This window comes from Oncorhynchus mykiss, chromosome 24, assembly GCF_057628025.1.
Source record: "Oncorhynchus mykiss isolate SJ-2025 chromosome 24, ASM5762802v1, whole genome shotgun sequence".
In the NCBI taxonomy this organism is placed as follows: domain Eukaryota; kingdom Metazoa; phylum Chordata; class Actinopteri; order Salmoniformes; family Salmonidae; genus Oncorhynchus; species Oncorhynchus mykiss.
The window spans coordinates 41,269,027-41,292,574 of NC_143045.1; the positions used below are offsets into that span (position 1 = coordinate 41,269,027).

The window sequence follows — 23,548 nt, forward strand, 5'->3', positions numbered from 1 at the left end:
TTGAAGGAGGGTCCTATCTCCACTGTAGGAATATAGGCCTGTCTCCCCCTTGTCTGAAGGAGGGTCCTATCTCCACTGTAGGAATATAGGCCTGTCTTCCCCTGGTCTGAAGGAGGGTCCTATCTCTACTGTAGTAATATAGGCCTGCCTCTCCCTTGTTTGATGATGAAACGTTTGATTGGTTGTCAGATTTCCTGCCAGACATTCTAAGCAGTGGACTGAAGGAGGATCGTATCTCCACTGTCAACCTGATTCTGTCTACTCTGCAGACTAAGGTGGGGCCTAATCTCGTTGTCTCGGTGACTTTTCAGGGTAATGAATGAAAATGGCTGTTTTGTCAGGACGATTAGGAGACATTTATAAGGCATACTTAAGGCGTACATACTTATGACCAGTATTTATAGTGCATTATAACGCGTTATACCTGCAGACTTTAAGGGGTTATAACGTTTACGCTGGGGAGTCGGGAAACAAGTCCAGGGAGTTTATTTAATAAATAAATGAACATAGAACAAGACAAGAAACACAGGTAGTGTACAGACATGAACACTGGAACAGAAACAATAACGCCTGGGGAAAGAACCAAAGGGAGTGATAGATTTAGGGAAGGTAATCAGGCAGGAAGAACCAAAGGGAGTGACATATATAGGGAAGGTAATCAGACAGGAAGAACCAAAGGGATTGACATATATAGGGAAGGTAATCAGGCAGGAAGAACCAAAGGGAGTGACATATATAGGGAAGGTAATCAGGCAGGAAGAACCAAAGGGAGTGACATATATAGGGAAGGTAATCAGACAGGAAGAACCAGAGGGAGTGACAGATTTAGGGAAGGTAATCAGGCAGGAAGAACCAAAGGGAGTGATAGATTTAAGGAAGGTAATCAGGCAGGAAGAACCAAAGGGAGTGACAGATTTAGGGAAGGTAATCAGACAGGAAGAACCAAAGGGAGTGACAGATTTAGGGAGGGTAATCAGGCAGGAAGAACCAGAGGGAGTGACAGATTTAGGGAAGGTAATCAGGCAGGAAGAACCAAAGGGAGAGTGACAGATTTTGGGAAGGTAATCAGGCAGGAAGAACCAAAGGGAGAGTGACAGATTTAGGGAAGGTAATCAGGCAGGAAGAACCAAAGGGAGAGTGACAGATTTAGGGAAGGTAATCAGGCAGGAAGAACCAAAGGGAGATTGACAGATTTAGGGAAGGTAATCAGGCAGGAAGAACCAAAGGGAGATTGACAGATTTAGGGAAGGTAATCAGGCAGGAAGAACCAAAGGGAGTGATAGATTTAGGGAAGGTAATTAGGCAGAAAGAACCAAAGGGAGTGACAGATTTAGGGAAGGTAATCAGACAGGAAGAACCAAAGGGAGAGTGACAGATTTTGGGAAGGTAATCAGGCAGGAAGAACCAAAGGGAGAGTGACAGATTTAGGGAAGGTAATCAGGCAGGAAGAACCAAAGGGAGAGTGACAGATTTAGGGAAGGTAATCAGGCAGGAAGAACCAAAGGGAGATTGACAGATTTAGGGAAGGTAATCAGGCAGGAAGAACCAAAGGGAGTGATAGATTTAGGGAAGGTAATTAGGCAGAAAGAACCAAAGGGAGTGACAGATTTAGGGAAGGTAATCAGACAGGAAGAACCAAAGGGAGAGTGACAGATTTAGGGAAGGTAATCAGACAGGAAGAACCAAAGGGAGTGACAGATTTAGGGAAGGTAATCAGGCAGGAAGAACCAAAGGGAGAGTGACAGATTTAGGGAAGGTAATCAGGCAGGAAGAACCAAAGGGATTGACAGATTTAGGGAAGGTAATCAGGCAGGAAGAACCAAAGGGAGTGACAGATTTAGGGAAGGTAATCAGACAGGAAGAACCAAAGGGAGAGTGACAGATTTAGGGAAGGTAATCAGGCAGGAAGAACCAAAGGGAGTGACAGATTTAGGGAAGGTAATCAGGCAGGTTATGGAGTTCCAGGTGAGGCTGATGGGGCGCTGGTGTGCGTCCTGGTGACCTGGAGCGCAGGAGAGGGAGGACACGTGACAGTGATGTTTCCTCTGCTGTAGGTGGTCCAGAGACAAGCCATCAGTAAAACCCAGAAGGTGCGTTTCTTCACCCCATCTCTCCTGGCCCAGATTGCATCTCTCTACAGGTGGAATGGCATTGTGGATGCAAGCACAGACGACGGCAAGGTAATGGATCTGTCCACTAGTTCTCTCTTTATCTCTCTCTCTCTTTATCTCTCTCTCTTTATCTCTCTTTCTCGCTCTCTTTCTCTCTCTCTCTTTATCTTTCTCTCTCTTTATCTTTCTCTCTATCTCTTTATCTCTCTCTCTCTTTATCTCTTATCTTTCTCTCTCTTTATCTCGCTCTCTTTCTCTCTCTCTTTCTCTATCTTTCTCTCTTTCTCTCTCTCTCTCTCTCTCTCTCTCTCTCTCTCTTTCTCTCTCTATCTCTCTCTTTATCTCTCTCTTTCTCTATCTTTCTCTCTTTCTCTCTTTCTCTATCTTTATCTCTCTCTCTTTCTCTCTCTCTTTTTATCTCTCTCTCTTTTTATCTATCTCTCTCTTTATCTCTCTCTCTCTCTCTCTTTATCGATGTCTCTCTCGGTTAGAGCTTTGGGCCAGTAACCGAAAGGTCACTTGTTTGAATCCCGGAGCCGACAAGATGAAACATTTGTTGCTGTGCCCTTGAGCAAGGCACTTAACCCTAATCGCTCCAGGGGCGCTGGACAACGGTGACCCTGGCCGTGACCCCACTCCCTGGGGGTCTATCAGGGGGCATTGGGATATGCATGAAACACTTTTCCGTTACACACTTATTTAAGTGTGTAAAGAGAACAAATATTAGCGCCCCCTAAATTATTCTCACTCACAATCATCACCGAGTCTTGTTTTGAATGTCAATTTCTTCAGATGGCAGAGAACGCAGAGGAAGCAGGGAAGATGGTCGTGAGGAAACTGGTTCACAACTTCCTCCTGAATCTATGCTGTTCCCGGAAACATGGCATCAGTTTCTACGACCCCAGCTTTGGAACGGCCGGCAGGTCAGTCATGAATCTGATGCATTCCATCTCTCCTCTATCTCTCTGTTCTCTCTCCCATCTCTCCTCTATCTCTCTGTTCTCTGTTCTCTCTCTCCTCGTTCTCTCTGTTCTCTGTTCTCTCTCCCATCTCTCCTCTATCTCTCTGTTCTCTCTCCCATCTCTCCTCTATCTCTCTGTTCTCTCTCCCATCTCTCCTCTATCTCTCTGTTCTCTCTCCCATCTCTCCTCTATCTCTCTGTTCTCTCTCCCATCTCTCCTCTATCTCTCTGTTCTCTCTCCCATCTCTCCTCTATCTCTCTGTTCTCTCTCCCATCTCTCCTCTATCTCTCTGTTCTCTCTCCCATCTCTCCTCTATCTCTGTTCTCTCTCCCATCTCTCCTCTATCTCTCTGTTCTCTCTCCCATCTCTCCTCTATCACTCTGTTCTCTCTCCCATCTCTCCTCTATCTCTCTGTTCTCTCTCCCATCTCTCCTCTATCACTCTGTTCTCTCTCCCATCTCTCCTCTATCTCTCTGGTCTCTCTCCCATCTCTCCTCTATCTCTCTGTTCTCTGTTCTCTCTCCCATCTCTCCTCTATCTCTCTGTTCTCTGTTCTCTCTCCCATCTCTCCTCTATCTCTCTGTTCTCTCTCCCATCTCTCCTCTATCTCTCTGTTCTCTCTCCCATCTCTCCTCTATCACTCTGTTCTCTGTTCTCTCTCCCATCTCTCCTCTATCTCTCTGTTCTCTGTTCTCTCTCCCATCTCTCCTCTATCTCTCTGTTCTCTCTCCCATCTCTCCTCTATCTCTCTGTTCTCTCTCCCATCTCTCCTCTATCTCTCTGTTCTCTGTTCTCTCTCCCATCTCTCCTCTATCACTCTGTTCTCTGTTCTCTCTCCCATCTCTCCTCTATCTCTCTGTTCTCTCTCCTCTTTATCTCCCCTCGCTCTCTCCTCTCTGTTCTCACTCTGTTCTCTATCACTCTGTTCTCTCTTCCATCTCTCCTCTATCTCTCTGTTCTCTCTCCCATCTCTCCTCTATCTCTCTGTTCTCTGTTCTCTCTCCCATCTCTCCTCTATCACTCTGTTCTCTGTTCTCTCTCCCATCTCTCCTCTATCTCTCTGTTCTCTGTTCTCTCTCCCATCTCTCCTCTATCACTCTGTTCTCTGTTCTCTCTCCCATCTCTCCTCTATCACTCTGTTCTCTGTTCTCTCTCCCATCTCTCCTCTATCACTCTGGTCTCTGTTCTCTCTCCCATCTCTCCTCTATCTCTCTGTTCTCTCTCCTCTTTATCTCCCCTCGCTCTCTCCTCTCTGTTCTCACTCTGTTCTCTATCACTCTGTTCTCTCTTCCATCTCTCCTCTATCTCTCTGTTCTCTCTCCCATCTCTCCTCTATCTCTCTGTTCTCTCTCCCATCTCTCCTCTATCACTCTGTTCTCTGTTCTCTCTCCCATCTCTCCTCTATCACTCTGTTCTCTGTTCTCTCTCCCATCTCTCCTCTATCACTCTGGTCTCTGTTCTCTCTCCCATCTCTCCTCTATCTCTCTGTTCTCTCTCCCATCTCTCCTCTATCTCTCTGTTCTCTGTTCTCTCTCCCATCTCTCCTCTATCACTCTGGTCTCTCTCCTCTTTATCTCCCCTCGCTCTCTCCTCTCTGTTCTCACTCTGTTCTCTATCACTCTGTTCTCTCTTCCATCTCTCCTCTATCTCTCTGTTCTCTCTCCCATCTCTCCTCTATCACTCTGTTCTCTCTCCTCTTTATCTCCCCTCGCTCTCCTCTCTCTGTTCTCTCTCTATCACTGTTCTCTCTTCCATCTCTCCTTCTCTCTGTTCTCTCTTCCATCTCTCCTTCTCTCTGTTCTCTCTCTATCACTCTGTTCTCTCTTCCATCTCTCCTTCTCTCTGTTATCTCTCTATCACTGTTCTCTCTCTATCACTCTGTTCTCTCTATCACTCTGTTCTCTCTATCACTCTGTTCTCTCTCTATCACTCTGTTCTCTCTTCCATCTCTCCTCTCTGTTCTCTCTTCCATCTCTCCTTCTCTCTGTTCTCTCTCTATCACTCTGTTCTCTCTTCCATCTCTCCTTCTCTCTGTTCTCTCTTCAATCTCTTTTTCTCTCTGTTCTCTCTCCTCTGTTCTCTCTCCTCTCTGTTCTCTCTCCTCTATCTCTCTCCCCTTACTCTCCTCTCTCTGTTCTCTCTCTATCTCTCTGTTCTCTCTTCCATCTCTTTTTCTCTCTGTTCTTTGTTCTCTCTCCTCTTTCTCTCCCCTCACTCTCCTCTCTCTCCCAACTCTCCTCTATCTCTCTCCTCTGTTCTCTCTTCTCTCTGTTCTCTCTCCTCTCTGTTCTCTCTCCTCTTTCTCTCCCCTCACTCTCCTCTCTCTCTCCCCTCACTCTCCTCTCTCTGTTCTCTCTCCTCTATCTCTCTCCCATCTCTCCTTCTCTCTGTTCTCTCTCCTCTATCTCTCTCCCATCTCTCCTTCTCTCTCCTCTCTGATCTCTCTCCTTTCCGTTCTCTCTTCTCTGTTCTCTCTCATCTATCTCTCTCCTCTATCTCTCTCCCATCTCTCCTTCTCTCTGTTCTCCTCTATCTCTCCCATCTCTCCTTCCCTCTCTCCTCTCTGATCTCTCTCCTTTCCGTTCTCTCTCCTCTCCGTTCTCTCTCATCTATCTCTCTCCTCTATCTCTCTCCCATCTCTCCTTCTCTCTGTTCTCTCTCCCCTCTCTCTTCCCTCTCTCCATCACCTCTTCCTGAAGTTTTTGTTGTGTGTCTGTACAGTAGACACAGACCTGAAGTTGTTGTCTGTCTTCTGTCCAGGGCTGGTAACATTGTGCTACTGCAGTTTGTGGTGGGGCTGAAGCAGGCTACAGAGGACGACCTGGTGTCTGATCTGATGGTCAATATACTAAGGGTCAGTCCTGACATCTTGCCCAGGTTCTTCAAGGAGACACAGTACTCCTTCATCCCTCGCCTCAAATCTGCCTGGACGGACAACATCACTCTGCTCAAGAAGGTTTTTATTAATAAAACTCTTTGTTTCCTTGTATTATTGGTTTTTCCTAGAGTTATTTTGTTTACGTTTCTGACCTCGGGGACAGTTCTGTCTGTAACGTTGACACCGACAACAACAACATAGAGGATTGTAAGCTGTATTCTATTGTATGAATGTATAGAGATCAGACGTCACCGTGCGCAGGGGCGTGGCGAACAGAAATCAACAAAACAAAATGTGAATCTGACAACACCGTCACAATTTTAATTTTTTAAACCTTTAAACCTTTATTTAACGAGGCAAGTCAGTTAAGAACAAATTCTTATTTTCAATGACGGCCTGGGAACAGTGGTCTAGGAACAGTGGGTTAACTGGTCTAGGAACAGTGGGTTAACTGGTCTAGGAACAGTGGGTTAACTGGTCTAGGAACTAGGAACAGTGGGTTAACTGGTCTAGGAACAGTGGGTTAACTGGTCTAGGAACAGTGGGGTTAACTGGTCTAGGAACAGTGGGTTAACTGGTCTAGGAACAGTGGGGTTAACTGGTCTAGGAACAGTGGGGTTAACTGGTCTAGGAACAGTGGGGTTAACTGGTCTAGGAACAGTGGGTTAACTGGTCTAGGAACAGTGGGTTAACTGCCTGTTCAGGGGCAGAACGACAGATTTGTACCTTGTCAGCTCGGGGGTTTGAACTTGCAACCTTCCTGTTACTAGTCCAACGCTCTAACCACTAGGCTACCCTGCAGCCTCTACACTCTAACCACTAGGCTACCCTGCCTCCTCTACACTCTAACCACTAGGCTACCGTGCCGCCCCAAATTGGCTGTCCCTTGTCTGTCAATCACGGGCACTGTCATTTTGACCGCTGTCGACCACTCTATCCTGTCATCTCAGATCTACGAGTCTCAGCCAGAGGTGTCCAAGGCCTTCCAGACCAGAGAGGTTGTTCCTCTGCCCCGCCTCCTGTCCATGGTGCTGGTGACATCACTTCCTCCCGTCTGTAACAAGGCCTTCTTCACGCAGGGCATCAACGTGAGTTTACGCCGTTGTTCCTGAATAATGGCTATTTAAAAGACTTGTCACTTTTGGTGATGAAAAATGTTGCCCAACGTTTCCCAGTGCTGGGCTGTTTACCCATCTTTCCTCTCGTGTGCCTGTCCCAGTTTGCCAACGTGGTGGTGCAGCACACGACCCTGTCCCTCATGTCGTTCCTTCTGAAGAGAGCTCAGAGGAACATGGAGTTGTGTCTGGACCGCTCTGTGTGGCTCGCCTCTGATCTCTACACACCAGCCACCATGCAGGACTTCACACAGCAGTACAGGGAGGCACTCGGCAAGGTAACACACAGGACCTCACACAGCAGTACAGGGAGGTAACACACAGCAGTACCCACTGTAGGACTGTGGACCCACTGTAGGACTGTGGACCCACTGTAGGACTGTGGACCCACTGTAGGACTGTGGACCCACTGTAGGACTGTGGACCCACTGTAGGACTGTGTACCTACTGTAGGACTGTGTACCTACTGTAGGACTGTGTACCTACTGTAGGACTGTGGACCTACTGTAGGACTGTATGCCTACTGTAGTACTGTGGACCTACTGTAGTACTGTGGACCTACTGTAGTACTGTGGACCTACTGTAGTACTGTGGACCGACTGTAGTACTGTGGACCGACTGTAGTACTGTGGACCGACTGTAGTACTGTGGACCTACTGTAGGACTGTGGACCTACTGTAGTACTGTGGACCCACTGTAGGACTTACTGTAGTACTGTGGACCTACTGTAGTACTGTGGACCTACTGTAGTACTGTATGCCTACTGTAGTACTGTGGACCTACTGTAGGACTGTGGACCTACTGTGGACCTACTGTAGGACTGTGGACCTACTGTAGGACTGTGGACCTACTGTAGGACTGTGGACCTACTGTAGGACTGTGGACCTACTGTAGGACTGTGGACCTACTGTAGGACTGTGGACCTACTGTAGTACTGTGGACCTACTGTAGTACTGTATGCCTACTGTAGTACTGTGGACCCACTGTAGGACTGTGGACCTACTGTAGGACTGTGGACCTACCGTAGTACTGTGGACCTACTGTAGTACTGTGGACCTACTGTAATACTGTGGACCTACTGTAGGACTGTGGACCTACTGTAGGACTGTGGACCCACTGTAGGACTGTGGACCCACTGTAGGACTGTGGACCCACTGTAGGACTGTGGACCCACTGTAGGACTGTGGACCCACTGTAGAACTGTGGACCTACTGTAGTACTGTGGACCGACTGTAGTACTGTGGACCGACTGTAGTACTGTATGCCTACCGTAGTACTGTGGATCTACCGTAGTACTGTGGATCTACCGTAGTACTGTGGAGCTACCGTAGTACTGTGGACCTACTGTAGGACTGTGGACTTACTGTAGTACTGTGGACCTACTGTAGTACTGTGGACCTACCGTAGTACTGTGGACCTACCGTAGTACTGTGGACCCACTGTAGGACTGTGGACCTACTGTAGGACTGTGGACCTACTGTAGGACTGTATGCCTACTGTAGTACTGTGGACCTACTGTAGTACTGTGGACCTACTGTAGTACTGTGGACCTACTGTAGTACTGTGGACCGACTGTAGTACTGTGGACCTACTGTAGGACTGTGTACCTACTGTAGTACTGTGGACCTACTGTAGTACTGTATGCCTACTGTAGTACTGTGGACCCACTGTAGGACTTACTGTGGACCTACTGTAGTACTGTGGACCTACTGTAGTACTGTATGCCTACTGTAGTACTGTGGACCTACTGTAGGACTGTGGACCTACTGTGGACCTACTGTAGTACTGTGGACCTACTGTAGGACTGTGGACCTACTGTAGGACTGTGGACCTACTGTAGGACTGTGGACCTACTGTAAGACTGTGGACCTACTGTAGGACTGTGGACCCACTGTAGGACTGTGGACCCACTGTAGGACTGTGGACCCACTGTAGGACTGTGGACCCACTGTAGGACTGTGGACCCACTGTAGAACTGTGGACCTACTGTAGTACTGTATGCCTACTGTAGGACTGTGGACCCACTGTAGGACTGTGGACCCACTGTAGGACTGTGGACCCACTGTAGGACTGTGGACCCACTGTAGGACTGTGGACCCACTGTAGGACTGTGGATCTACCGTAGTACTGTGGACCGACTGTAGTACTGTGGACCTACTGTAGGACTGTGTACCTACCGTAGGACTGTGGACTTACTGTGGACTTACTGTAGTACTGTGGACCTACTGTAGTACTGTGGACCTACCGTAGTACTGTGGACCTACTGTAGTACTGTGGACCTACTGTAGTACTGTGGACCTACTGTAGTACTGTGGACCTACCGTAGTACTGTGGACCTACTGTAGGACTGTGGACCTACTGTAGTACTGTGGACCTACTGTAGTACTGTGGACCTACCGTAGTACTGTGGACCTACCGTAGTACTGTGGACCTACTGTAGTACTGTGGACCTACTGTAGTATTGTGGACCTACTGTAGTACTGTGGACCTACTGTAGTACTGTGGACCTACTGTAGGACTGTGGACCTACTGTAGGACTGTGGACCTACTGTAGGACTGTGGACCTGTGGACCTACTGTAGGACTGTGGACCTACTGGGGTAGACAACATACAGTCGACCTCCTAGCTACTAAACTAAATGCAGTGTTGCCCATGTAGATCCGATGATGACCAGCTTTTATCTGACTGAATGACCACTCTGACTGAATGACCACTCTGCATCAGCAAACAGGTTTGCTCACTCTGACTGAATGACCACTCTGACTGAATGACCACTCTGACTGAATGACCACTCTGCACCAGCAAACAGGTTCGCTCACTCTGACTGAATGACCACTCTGACTGAATGACCACTCTGCACCAGCAAACAGGTTCGCTCACTCTGACTGAATGACCACTCTGACTGAATGACCACTCTGACTGAATGACCACTCTGACTGAATGACCACTCTGACTGAATGACCACTCTGACTGGATGACCACTCTGACTGGATGACCACTCTGACTGAATGACCACTCTGACTGGATGACCACTCTGACTGAATGACCACTCTGACTGGATGACCACTCTGACTGGATGACCACTCTGACTGAATGACCACTCTGACTGGATGACCACTCTGACTGAATGACCACTCTGACTGGATGACCACTCTGACTGAATGACCACTCTGACTGAATGACCACTCTGACTGGATGACCACTCTGACTGAATGACCACTCTGACTGGATGACCACTCTGACTGGATGACCACTCTGACTGAATGACCACTCTGACTGGATGACCACTCTGACTGAATGACCACTCTGACTGGATGACCACTCTGACTGAATGACCACTCTGACTGGATGACCACTCTGACTGCTACACAACGTGAATAGATTGGAGGAGGTCAACTGAACTCAGTGGGGGGGGGGCGTCCATGTTCTCTCTGTAGGTTCTACCGGACATGACGAGCATCGTGTCCAAATGGCAGTCACTGACCAAGAAGGAGAAAGGAGGGAATGAAGGGAAGAAGGAAGGAGATGTCAAAGAGGACGCGACTAAAGTTGAACAGCCCGGTAGATGTCTTATATATTTACAGTCAGTGGAATGTTCTCTTGTTTAAATTATAATTATAACTCTCTCTTCATACATCGTTGAAATAGTCTTTAACCAATATGGTATTTTTCCTCATTTCTATATTGTCCCGACTATAACTCTCTTTAGTTGAACAAGGGGTGACTAACCGACTCTCTCCTGTCTCTCTCTTCCCGTGCGTCTGTCTGTCTCTCTTCTGTCTCTCCCATCTATCTGTCTGTGTTTCCCATCTGTCTGTCTCTCCCATCTTTCTGTCTCCTATCTGTCTGTCTCTCCTGTCTCTCTCTCTTCCTGTGCGTCTGTCTGTCTCCCTCCCATCTGTCTCTCCTGTCTCTCTCTTCCCGTGCGTCTGTCTGTCTCTCTTCTGTCTCTCCCATCTATCTGTCTGTGTTTCCCATCTGTCTGTCTCTCCCATCTTTCTGTCTCCTATCTGTCTGTCTCTCCTGTCTCTCTCTCTTCCTGTGCGTCTGTCTGTCTCCCTCCCATCTGTCTCTCCTGTCTCTCTCTTCCCGTGCGTCTGTCTGTCTCTCTTCTGTCTCTCCCATCTATCTGTCTGTGTTTCCCATCTGTCTGTCTCTCCCATCTATCTGTCTCCTATCTGTCTGTCTCTCCTGTCTCTCTCTCTTCCTGTGCGTCTGTCTGTCTCCCCCCCATCTGTATCTCCTGTCTCTCTCTTCCCATGCGTCTGTCTCTCTCTTCTGTCTCTCCCATCTATCTGTCTGTGTTTCCCATCTGTCTGTCTCTCCCATCTTTCTGTCTCCTATCTGTCTGTCTCTCCTGTCTCTCTCTCTTCCTGTGCGTCTGTCTGTCTCACCCCCATCTGTCTCTCCTGTCTCTCTCTTCCCATGCGTCTGTCTCTCCTGTCTCTCCCATCTATCTGTCTGTTTCCCATCTGTCTGTCTCTCCTGTCTGTCTCTCTTCCCGTGCGTCTCTGTCTCCCATCTGTCTGTCTCTCCCGTCTGTCTGTCTCTCCTGTCTCTCCCATCTGTCTGCCTCTCCCATCTGTCTGTCTCTCCTGTCTGTCTCTCTTCCCGTGCGTCTCTGTCTCCCATCTGTCTGTCTCTCCCATCTGTCTGCCTCTCCCGTGCATGTGTCTGTCTCTCTCATCTGTCTATATCTCCCGTCAGGCCCCGAGTCTCCAGAGGTCATCGTCCTGAAAGCCCTCATCCTCCAGGTCATGTGTCTCTACCAGAAGGTAGTGCCTCATCTGGTTAGCCAGAGCAAGTTTGACTTCAGCAAGCTGCTCAAAGGTACTACTCTATAAACTCTATGGATGGACGATTGATTGATTGATTGATTGATTCATTCATTCATTCATTCATTTATTGGTTGATTGATTCATTGGTTGATTGATTGATTCATTCATTCATTCATTGAATGATTGATTGATTCATTGATTGATTGATTGATTCATTGATTGATTCATTGATTGATTGATTCATTGATTGATTGCTCTGTTGCTCTTTATTAGTCCTGTTAAAAAATATGGAAGTTATCTTCTTGATGTGCTAACAGAGTGTTAAAATCTATGAATTTGCCTTACATTGTGTTAGCACACTTAGAGACAACATCCATGTTATCACGTCATTCTGAGGATACGTATGTACGGCTATCCAAAAGGCCTGTGAAATCACCCACTGATTGTGTCCATCTTGAGAGGATCATTTTAACGGTGTTGTATTTGGTCTCTCTCTTCAGGTATCGTGTCAGAGAAAGGTATGAGAGAGGAGGTCCATCCAGTCCTTCAACACCAGATATTACAACTGGCCCTGGACCTGCCGGCCAGCAAGTTCTCCTGGTTCAGAGTTCAGGTGAGATGATTATAGCCCGGGTGTGTTTGATGTTGTCACCTGGTTCTTCAGGGGAGCTTCTAGACCAGCAAGTTGTCCTGGTTCAGGGGAGCTTCTAGACCAGCAAGTTGTCCTGGTTCAGGGGAGCTTCTAGACCAGCAAGTTGTCCTGGTTCAGAGGAGCTTCTAGACCAGCAAGTTGTCCTGGTTCAGAGGAGCTTCTAGACCAGCAAGTTGTCCTGGTTCAGGGGAGCTTCTAGACCAGTAAGTTGTCCTGGTTCTGGGGAGATGGTTATAGACCGGGTTCAGGGGAGCTTCTAGACCAGCAAGTTGTCCTGGTTCAGGGGAGCTTCTAGACCAGTAAGTTGCCCTGGTTCAGGGGAGCTTCTAGACCAGTAAGTTGTCCTGGTTCAGGGGAGCTTCTAGACCAGCAAGTTGTCCTGGTTCAGGGGATCTTCTAGACCAGCAAGTTGTCCTGGTTCAGGGGAGCTTCTAGACCAGCAAGTTGTCCTGGTTCAGGGGAGCTTCTAGACCAGCAAGTTGTCCTGGTTCAGGGGAGCTTCTAGACCAGCAAGTTGTCCTGGTTCAGGGGAGCTTCTAGACCAGCAAGTTGTCCTGGTTCAGGGGAGCTTCTAGACCAGCAAGTTGTCCTGGTTCAGGGGAGCTTCTAGACCAGTAAGTTGTCCTGGTTCAGGGGAGCTTCTAGACCAGCAAGTTGTCCTGGTTCAGGGGAGCTTCTAGACCAGTAAGTTGTCCAGGTTCAGGGGAGCTTCTAGACCAGCAAGTTGTCCAGGTTCAGGGGAGCTTCTAGACCAGCAAGTTGTCCTGGTTCAGGGGATCTTCTAGACCAGCAAGTTGTCCTGGTTCAGGGGATCTTCTAGACCAGCAAGTTGTCCTGGTTCAGGGGAGCTTCTAGACCAGCAAGTTGTCCTGGTTCAGGTGAGATGGTTATAGACCGGGTTCAGGTGAGATGGTTATAGACCGGGTTCAGAGTTCAGGTGAGATGGTTATAGACCGGGTTCAGGGTTCAGGTGAGATGGTTATAGACCGGGTTCAGAGTTCAGGTGAGATGGTTATAGACCGGGTTCAGAGTTCAGGTGAGATGGTTATAGACCGGGTTCAGAGTTCAGGTGAGATGGTTATAGACCGGGTTCAGAGTTCAGGTGAGATGGTTATAGACCGGGTTCAGAGTTCAGGTGAGATGGTTATAGACCGGGTTCAGGGTTCAGGTGAGATGGTTATAGACCGGGTTCAGAGTTCAGGTGAGATGGTTATAGACCGGGTTCAGAGTTCAGGTGAGATGGTTATAGACCGGGTTCAGAGTTCAGGTGAGATGGTTATAGACCGGGTTCAGAGTTCAGGTGAGATGGTTATAGACCAGGTTCAGGGTTCAGGTTAGAATGGAGCAGACTGTTAGTGGTGTGTTTAATATCCCTTATAAGGAGCATGGAACAGACCAGGGGTTGAACTGTCTGCTATCTCCTACAGTGGCTTCAAAGGAAATGTGAGACTATGGAAACAGTAAGTGGCTGTTATTTGCAGGGGCCCAACTTTGGTTTTTAGAAGTGGTAGGGACATAAACTGGGGGTGCTCCCTCAGATAATTTGCTAACCTCCCCTGTTATTGTTATGGGGGGGGGCACTAACGCCAGAGGGCACCGGGCTGTAACGCCAGAGGGCTGTAACGCCGGAGGGCGCCTGGCTGTAACGCCAGAGGGCGCCTGGCTGTAACGCCAGAGGGCGCCTGGCTGTAACGCCAGAGGGCGCCTGGCTGTAACGCCAGAGGGCGCCTGGCTGTAACGCCAGAGGGCGCCTGGCTGTAACGCCAGAGGGCTGTAACGCCAGAGGGCTGTAACTCCGGAGGGCGCCTGGCTGTAACGCCAGAGGTCTGTAAACGCCAGAGGTCTGTAAACGCCAGAGGTCTGTAAACGCCAGAGGTCTGTAAACGCCAGAGGGCACCGGTTATTTGTGAAGTCTCTTTTTATAACCTTGAAGACATTTCATTTTGCTCCTTCCGTTGTCTCCGTCAGGATCACGTGGAGACGAGCTCTGGGGAGAAGTCTGTGTTCTTCCTGCTCCTCAAGATGTTTGTGAGCAGCAACAACAACAGCCACCTGAAAATGTCCACCAGGAAACTGGTGGTGAAGGTGAGCGAAGACCTACTGCCTCCGTTCCAGCCGGGTTTGATTCACACACGGGCTTTGTCCTAAATGGCACTCCATTCCCTGACATAGTGCACTACTTTTGACCAGTGGTGTAAAGTACTTAAGTAAAAAAAAATATACTTTTAAAGTACTACTTAAGTATTTATTTTGGGGGTATCTGTACTTTACTTTTCTATTTATATATATATTCGTTTTTTTTTTTACTATTTAGAACTTTTACTTCTCTTACATTCCTAATTAAAATAATGTCTGTACATTTTCCCCGACACCCAAAAGTTCTCGTTACATTTTGAATGTTTAGCAGGACAGCTTTTACTTTTACTCAAGTAGTATTTTACTGTGTGACTTTTACTTTTACTCAAGTAGTATTTTACTGTGTGACTTTTACTTTTACTCAAGTAGTATTTTACTGTGTGACTTTCACTTTCACTCAAGTAGTATTTTACTGTGTGACTTTTACTTTTACTCAAGTAGTATTTTACTGTGTGACTTTCACTTTCACTCAAGTAGTATTTTACTGTGTGACTTTCACTTTTACTCAAGTAGTATTTTACTGTGTGACTTTCACTTTCACTCAAGTAGTATTTTACTGTGTGACTTTCACTTTTACTCAAGTAGGACCATTGAGTACTTTTACCCATAGTGGTTTCAAAAGTAGTGCCCTAATATATATATATATATATATATATATATATATATATATATATATATATATATATATATATATATATATATATATATATATATATATACAGAATTTAGTATGCCCTCTGACTCTTGAATGCGCCCAACCTGGTAAAAAGGAATTGTAGTGTACTTATTAAATACATCTACTGTGACTTCCTGTCAACTCCTTGGTCTTCGTTGTTTGGAATTAGGTGCTGAAGGACAGTGGAGTGTTTGAGTACACCTGGTCTGAGCTGGAGCTGTGGCTGAAACACCTGGACAGACTACAGACAGACCAGCAGGACACGGTCATACACTTCCTGGAGAGGGTCAGTCACCTGATACATCAATCAATCATAGATGCCCTCAATCGATCAATCTATCGTTATGCTACGATCGTCGTCATAAGTAGCATACAATAAATACATCTCTCGACGCCTTCATACCCGAGGCCTTCCGCGCTTAGGGATTGATTCATTAGCTGATTGTGTTATGCTATTTATGATACAGGATGTGTGTGTGTGTGTGTGTCTCTTCTCTGTGATGTGTGTGTGTGTGTGTGTGTGTGTGTGTGTGCCTCTCTTCTCTGTGATGTGTGTGTGTGCCTCTCTTCTCTGTGATGTGTGTGTGTGTGGGTGTGTCTCTTCTCTGTGATGTGTGGGTGTGTCTCTTCTCTGTGATGTGTGTGTGTGTGTGTCTCTTCTCTGTGATGTGTGTGTGTGTGTGTGTCTTCTCTGTGATGTGTGTGTGTGTGTGTGTGTCTCTTCTCTGTGATGTGTGTGTGTGTGTGTCTTTGTGATGTGTGTGTGTCTTTGTGATGTGTGTGTGTGTGTGTGTCTCTTCTCTGTGATGTGTGTGTCTTCTCTGTGATGTGTGTGTGTGTGTGTGTGTCTTTGTGATGTGTGTGTGTGTGTGTGTCTCTCTTCTCTGTGATGTGTGTGTGTGTGTCTGTGATGTGTGTGTGTGTGTGTCCTCTGTGATGTGTGTGTGTGTGTCTCTTCTCTGTGATGTGTGTGTGTGTGTCTCTTTTCTGTGATGTGTGTCTCTTCTCTGATGTATGTGTGTGTTTCCTCTGTGATGTGTGTCTCTTCTCTGATGTGTGTGTGTGTTTCCTCTGTGATGTGTGTGTGTCTCTTCTCTGTGATGTGTGTGTGTGTGTGTGTGTGTCTTTTCTCTGTGATGTGTGTGTGTGTGTGTGTCTCTTCTCTGTGATGTGTGTGTGTGTGTGTGTGTGTGTGTGTCTCTTCTCTGTGATGTGTGTGTGTGTCTCTTGTCTGTGATGTGTGTGTCTCTTCTCTGTGATGTTTGTGTGTGTGTGTCTCTTCTCTGTGATGTGTGTGTGTGTGTGTGTGTGTGTGTGTGTGTGTGTGTGTCTCTTCTGTGATGTGTGTGTGTGTCTCTTCTGTGATGTGTGTGTGTCTCTTCTCTGTGATGTGTGTGTGTGTGTGTGTGTCTCTTCTCTGTGATGTGTGTGTGTGTGTGTGTGTCTCTTCTCTGTGATGTGTGTGTGTGTGTGTCTCTTCTCTGTGATGTGTGTGTGTGTGTGTGTGTGTCTCTTCTCTGTGATGTGTGTGTGTGTCTCTTGTCTGTGATGTGTGTGTCTCTTCTCTGTGATGTGTGTGTGTCTGTCTCTTCTCTGTGATGTGTGTGTCTCTTCTCTGTGGTGTGTGTGTGTTCCCAGGTGATGGTATGTAACCCTGTGATGTGTGTGAATGTCCCCCCAGGTGCTCATGTGTCTGGTGTGTAACCCCTACACCTACACAGACAAGGTGGCCAGTCTTGTCCAGGAGGCAGCCTACCTACAGGCCAATCTTAGCGGACAGGACGGAGACACCGCCAGCATCCCCATCTCACACATAGACGGTTGGTGATTCCTACATCATCCCCATCTCACACATAGACGGTTGGTGATTCCTATATCATCCCCATCTCACACATAGACGGTTGGTGCCTCCTACATCATCCCCATCTCACACATAGACGGTTGGTGACTCCTACATCATCCCCATCTCACACATAGACGGTTGGTGACTCCTATATCATCCCCATCTCACACATAGACGGTTGGGGACTCCGACATCATCCCCATCTCACACATAGACGGTTGGGGACTCCTACATCATCCCCATCTCACACATAGACAGTACTGTGAAAAAGTTATTTTATAGTGTTGATAGTAAATATTATCAGATCTTCAACCAACACCTAATATTAGATTAAGGGAACCTGAGTTTACAAATAAGAAGAACAAAAAAAAATATATATATATATTTATTTAACAAAGTTATGCAACACCCAATTCCCCTGTGTGAAAAAGTAATTGCCCCCTTACACTCAATGACTGGTTATACCACCTTCTGGCTATTTTGACTCATCTGTCCATAGAACATTCTTCCAAGAGTCCATTTTATGTCTGGCCAGAACCAAACACTGCATTCCACAGTAAGAACCTTATACCAAAAGTCAAGAATGGTGGTGGTTGTGTGATGGTCTGGGGGATGCTTTGCTGCCTCAGGACCTGGACGACTTGCCTTGATACCATAGGAACCATGGAATCCTGATCAGTATCAGTGAATTCTACAGGAGGATGTCAGGCCGTCGGTCTGTGAGCTGAAGTGTAGCTGAGTCATTGCCTTGATACCATAGGAACCATGGAATCCCGATCAGTATCGGTGAATTCTACAGGAGAATGTCAGGCCGTCGGTCTGTGAGCTGAAGCTGAAGTGTAGCTGAGTCATTGCCTTGATACCATAGGAACCATGGAATCCCGATCAGTATCGGTGAATTCTACAGGAGAATGTCAGGCCGTCGGTCTGTGAGCTGAAGCTGAAGTGTAGCTGAGTCATTGCCTTGATACCATAGGAACCATGGAATCCCGATCAGTATCGGTGAATTCTACAGGAGAATGTCAGGCCGTCGGTCTGTGAGCTGAAGCTGAAGTGTAGCTGAGTCATTGCCTTGATACCATAGGAACCATGGAATCCTGATCAGTATCAGTGAATTCTACAGGAGAATGTCAGGCCGTCGGTCTGTGAGCTGAAGTGTAGCTGAGTCATTGCCTTGATACCATAGGAACCATGGAATCCCGATCAGTATCGGTGAATTCTACAGGAGAATGTCAGGCCGTCGGTCTGTGAGCTGAAGCTGAAGTGTAGCGGAGTCACGCAGCAAGACAAGAATCCAGAACACACAATCAAGTCTGTATGAAAATGGTTAAAAAGCAACAAATTTTTAGTTTTGGAATGGCCTAGTCCAAGTCCAGACCTAAACCCAATTGAGATGTTGTGGCAAACACTTCATGCTTAAAAACCCACATATGGCAATTACCTTTTCACACATGGGAATTGAGTGTTGCGTACTGGGCATTTGGAAAGAATTCAGACCTCTTGACTTTTTCCACATTTTCTTACGTTACAGCCTTATTCTAAAATGGATTTTAAAAAAATGTTTCCCTCATCTTCACACTATACCCCACCAATGACAAAGCGAAAACAGACTTTTAGATTTGATTTTTTTTTAGCAAATTAATACACATTTCTAAACAGAAATGTCTGATTTACATAAGTATTCAGACCCTTTGCTATGAGACTCGAATTTGAGCTCAAGTTTATCCTGTGTCCATTGATCGTCCTTGAGATGTTTCTACAATTTGATTCAATTGATTGGACATGATTTGGAAAGGCACCCACCTGTCTATATGAGGTCCCACAGTTGACAGTGAATGTCAGAGCAAAAACCAAGCCATGAGGTCGAAGGAATTGTGTCGAGGCACAGATCTGGGGAAGGGTACCAAAACATTTCTGCAGCATTGAAGGTCCCCAAGAACACAGTGGCCTCCATCATTCTTAAATGGAAGTTTGGAACCACCAAGACTCTTCCTAGAGCTGGCCGACCGGCCAAACTGAGCAATTGGTGGAGAAAGATCTTGGTCAGGGAGGTGACCAAGAACCCGATGGTCACTCTGATAGATCTCCAGAGTTCTTCTGTGGAGTTGGTTGTCCTTCTGGAAGGTTCTCCCATCTCTGCAGCACCACAATCAGGTCTTTATGGTAGAGTGGCCAGATGGAAACCACTCATCAGTAAAAGACACTGTCCTTCAGGCACCTAAAGGACTCTGGCCACCCCACATAGCCTGGTTCCTTTCTAGGTTTCTTCCTAGGTTGAGGCCTTTCTAGGGAGTTTTTCCTAGCCACCGTGCTTCTACACCTGCATTACTTGCTGTTTGGGGTGGGTTTCTGTACAGCACTTTGAGATATCAGCTGATGTACAAAGGGCTATATAAATACATTTGATTTGATTTGACCATGAGAAACAAGATTCTGTGGTCTGATGAAACCACGATTGAAGTCTTTGGCCTCAATGCCAAGCGTCACGTCTGGTGGAAACCTGGCACCATCCCTACGGTGAAGTATGGTGGTGGCAGCATGCTGTGTTTCAGCGACAGGGACTGGGAGACTAGTCAGGATCAAGGGAAGGATGAACGGAGCAAAGTACAGAGACATCCTTGATGAAAACCTGCTCCAGAGTGCTCAGGACCTCAGACTGGGGCAAATGTTCACCTTCCAACTGGACAATGACCCTAAGCACACTGCCAAGACAACACATGAGTGGCTTCGGGACAAGTCTCTGAATATCCTTGATTGGCCCAGCCAGAGCCCAGACTTGAACCAGATCGAACATCTCTGGATAGACCTGAAAATAGCTGTGCAGCGACACTCCTCATCCAACCTGACAGAGCTTGAGAGGATCTGCAGAGAAGAATGGGAGAAACTCCCCAAATACAGGTGTGCCAAGCTTGTAGCGTCATACCCAAGAAGACTTGAGGCTGTAATCGATGCCAAAGGTGCTTCAACAATGTACTGAGTAAAGGGTCTGAATACTTACGTAAATGTCATATTTCCATTTTTTTTTTTTTTTTTTACATTTGCAAACATTTCTCGAAACCTGTTTTTGCTTTGTCATTGACGGGTATTGTGATGTCATTATGGGGTATTGTGATCTCATTTTAGGGTATTGTGATGTCATTTTAGGGTATTGTGATGTCATTTTAGGGTATTGTGATGTCATTATGGGGTACTTGTGTGTAGATTGATGAGGGGGGGAAAAAACCTATTTTAATTCATTTTAGAATAAGGCGAGAACAAAATGTGGGAAAAGTCAAGGGGTCTGAATACTTTCCAAATGCACTGTAACTTTATTTAATTTACAAAGTATAAATGTTTTTTATTTGTCAACTCCGGTTCCATTTGTCTTAACATTCAGTATCAAAAAATATATCAAAACATTTAGAAAATCGTAAAGGGGCCAATCGTTTTTCATGGCACTAAAGATGGTTGGTGATTACTACATACTTACTACAGTACATCTCCATTTCACACCTGTTATCTTCCACGGTTCTTTCCATTCTCCTTCGACCTCTCTCATCAACGAGTTGGTTTCTACCCACAGGACTGCCGCTGACTGGATGTTTGTTTGTTTGTCCCACTGTTCTCTGTAAACCCCTAGACACTGTCGTGTGCGTGAAAAGCCCAGGAGGCCGTTTCTGAGATACTGGAACCTGGCACCGACGATGCCACGCTCAAATTCGCTTAGGTCACTCATTTAGCCCGTTTTAACATTCAATCAAACAGTAACTGAATGTCTCGATGCCCGTCTGCCTGCTTTATATAGGAAGCCACGGCCACGTGACTCACTGTCTGTAGGAGCGAACCATTTTGGTGACAGGCTGGTGTACCTAATATACTGGCCACCGAGTGTGTGCGTGCGTGTTCTATCCATGCAGGCTTTCGCGCGCTACCTGAGACATGAAACAGATGGGTGGGAGGGCATACATTCTGGCGCCACGTCATTTTGCCTAAATGGATCATGGAAACATTTTATTCAACACCTAGGGGTTTAAAAAAGAAAGAAAGAAAATAATCGACACGACAGTTAATTGGAAACGCACCACAGCAGGCAATTATTATCGCATGTATTTTTTATGTGAACGTCCTAAAATGTCGACCAAAAACAATCCCTGAATAAGTTAATGGAAACATAGCTAGTGAAGACTAAGCCTTGGCCCGGTGGGAAACATTGTGCTGCTTGTATCTCTAGACGTGCTGGACATGGTTGACGTGATCATGGAGGGCAGCGAGGGGGAGACGGAGGAGCTGGGCCCGGCGCTTAGTGATGACCTCATCCTCCAGACCTTCCCTTTCAGTGCCGTGGTACCTGCTGTCCTGGAGGCCAGGAACAAACTACCTGCTACCTACAGAACGGAGAAAGGTAAACTACTAAAGGTCTGGCTGGCGGACTGTCTGTCTGGCGGGCTGTCTGTCTGGCGGGAGGTCTGTCTGGCGGACTGTCTGTCTGGCGGGCTGTCTGTCTGTCTGGCGGACTGTCTGTCTGGCGGACTGTCTGTCTGGCGGGCTGTCTGTCTGGCGGGCTGTCTGTCTGGCGGGCTGTCTGTCTGTCTGGCGGGCTGTCTGTCTGTCTGGCGGACTGTCTGTCTGGCGGACTGTCTGTCTGGCGGGCTGTCTGTCTGGCGGACTGTCTGTCTGGCGGGCTGTCTGTGGCTCTTTCAAACACTCACAGCCTTGTTTGTGTGTATTCATAGATGTGTATAATATAATGTTGTGTATTTGACTCTAGGGAGGGTGTATAATGTAATGTTGTGTATTTGACCCTAGGGAGGGTGTATAATGTTGTGTATTTGACCCTAGGGAGGGTGTATAATGTTGTGTATTTGACCCTAGGGAGGGTGTATAATGTTGTGTATTTGACCCTAGGGAGGGTGTATAATGTTGTGTATTTGACCCTAGGGAGGGTGTATAATGTTGTGTATTTGACCCTAGGGAGGGTGTATAATGTTGTGTATTTGACTCTAGGGAGGGTGTATAATGTTGTGTATTTGACTCTAGGGATGGTGTATAATGTTGTGTATTTGACTCTAGGGATGGTGTATAATGTTGTGTATTTGACTCTAGGGATGGTGTATAATGTTGTGTATTTGACTCTAGGGATGGTGTATAATGTTGTGTATTTGACTCTAGGGATGGTGTATAATGTTGTGTATTTGACTCTAGGGATGGTGTATAATGTTGTGTATTTGACTCTAGGGAGGGTGTATAATATAATGTTGTGTATTTGACTCTAGGGAGGGTGTATAATATAATGTTGTGTATTTGACTCTAGGGAGGGTGTATAATGTTGTGTATTTGACTCTAGGGAGGGTGTATAATGTGTATTTGACTCTAGGGAGGGTGTATAATGTTGTGTATTTGACTCTAGGGAGGGTGTATAATGTTGTGTATTTGACTCTAGGGAGGGTGTATAATATAATGTTGTGTATTTGACTCTAGGGAGGGTGTATAATGTTGTGTATTTGACTCTAGGGATGGTGTATAATGTTGTGTATTTGACTCTAGGGATGGTGTATAATGTTGTGTATTTGACTCTAGGGATGGTGTATAATGTTGTGTATTTGACTCTAGGGATGGTGTATAATGTAATGTTGTGTATTTGACTCTAGGGAGGGTGTATAATATAATGTTGTGTATTTGACTCTAGGGAGGGTGTATAATGTTGTGTATTTGACTCTAGGGAGGGTGTATAATGTTGTGTATTTGACTCTAGGGAGGGTGTATAATATAATGTTGTGTATTTGACTCTAGGGAGGGTGTATAATGTTGTGTATTTGACTCTAGGGAGGGTGTATAATGTTGTGTATTTGACTCTAGGGATGGTGTATAATGTTGTGTATTTGACTCTAGGGATGGTGTATAATGTTGTGTATTTGACTCTAGGGATGGTGTATAATGTAATGTTGTGTATTTGACTCTAGGGAGGTGTATAATGTAATGTTGTGTATTTGACTCTAGGGAGGGTGTATAATGTTGTGTATTTGACTCTAGGGAGGTGTATAATGTAATGTTGTGTATTTGACTCTAGGGAGGGTGTATAATGTAATGTTGTGTATTTGACTCTAGGGAGGTGTATAATGTAATGTTGTGTATTTGACTCTAGGGAGGGTGTATAATGTAATATTGTGTATTTGACTCTAGGGAGGGTGTATAATGTAATGTTGTGTATTTGACTCTAGGGAGGGTGTATAATGTAATGTTGTGTATTTGACTCTAGGGAGGGTGTATAACGTTGTGTATTTGACCCTAGGGAGGTGTATAATGTTGTGTATTTGACTCTAGGGAGGGTGTATAATGTAATGTTGTGTATTTGACTCTAGGGAGGGTGTATAATGTTGTGTATTTGACTCTAGGGAGGGTGTATAATGAAATGTTGTGT

The 23,548-nt window shown here is 46.3% G+C and overlaps 1 protein-coding gene across 3 annotated transcripts in view; it reads left to right on the plus strand.

Annotated features, from left to right (window-relative positions):
• Positions 1-23,548, plus strand: part of urb1 (URB1 ribosome biogenesis homolog) — a 62,947-nt gene that overhangs the window by 2,069 nt on the left and 37,330 nt on the right. For all 3 annotated transcript variants that reach the window (XM_090219177.1, XM_090219179.1, XM_090219178.1), the window contains exons 6-18: positions 190-275; positions 2,055-2,180; positions 2,904-3,034; positions 5,834-6,029; positions 6,902-7,039; positions 7,171-7,344; positions 10,504-10,627; positions 11,774-11,896; positions 12,345-12,457; positions 14,465-14,581; positions 15,478-15,594; positions 16,990-17,128; positions 21,362-21,532. In XM_090219177.1, coding sequence (XP_090075303.1) covers positions 190-275; positions 2,055-2,180; positions 2,904-3,034; positions 5,834-6,029; positions 6,902-7,039; positions 7,171-7,344; positions 10,504-10,627; positions 11,774-11,896; positions 12,345-12,457; positions 14,465-14,581; positions 15,478-15,594; positions 16,990-17,128; positions 21,362-21,532 — 1,755 coding nt within the window. The remainder of the gene's footprint in view (positions 1-189; positions 276-2,054; positions 2,181-2,903; positions 3,035-5,833; positions 6,030-6,901; positions 7,040-7,170; positions 7,345-10,503; positions 10,628-11,773; positions 11,897-12,344; positions 12,458-14,464; positions 14,582-15,477; positions 15,595-16,989; positions 17,129-21,361; positions 21,533-23,548) is intronic.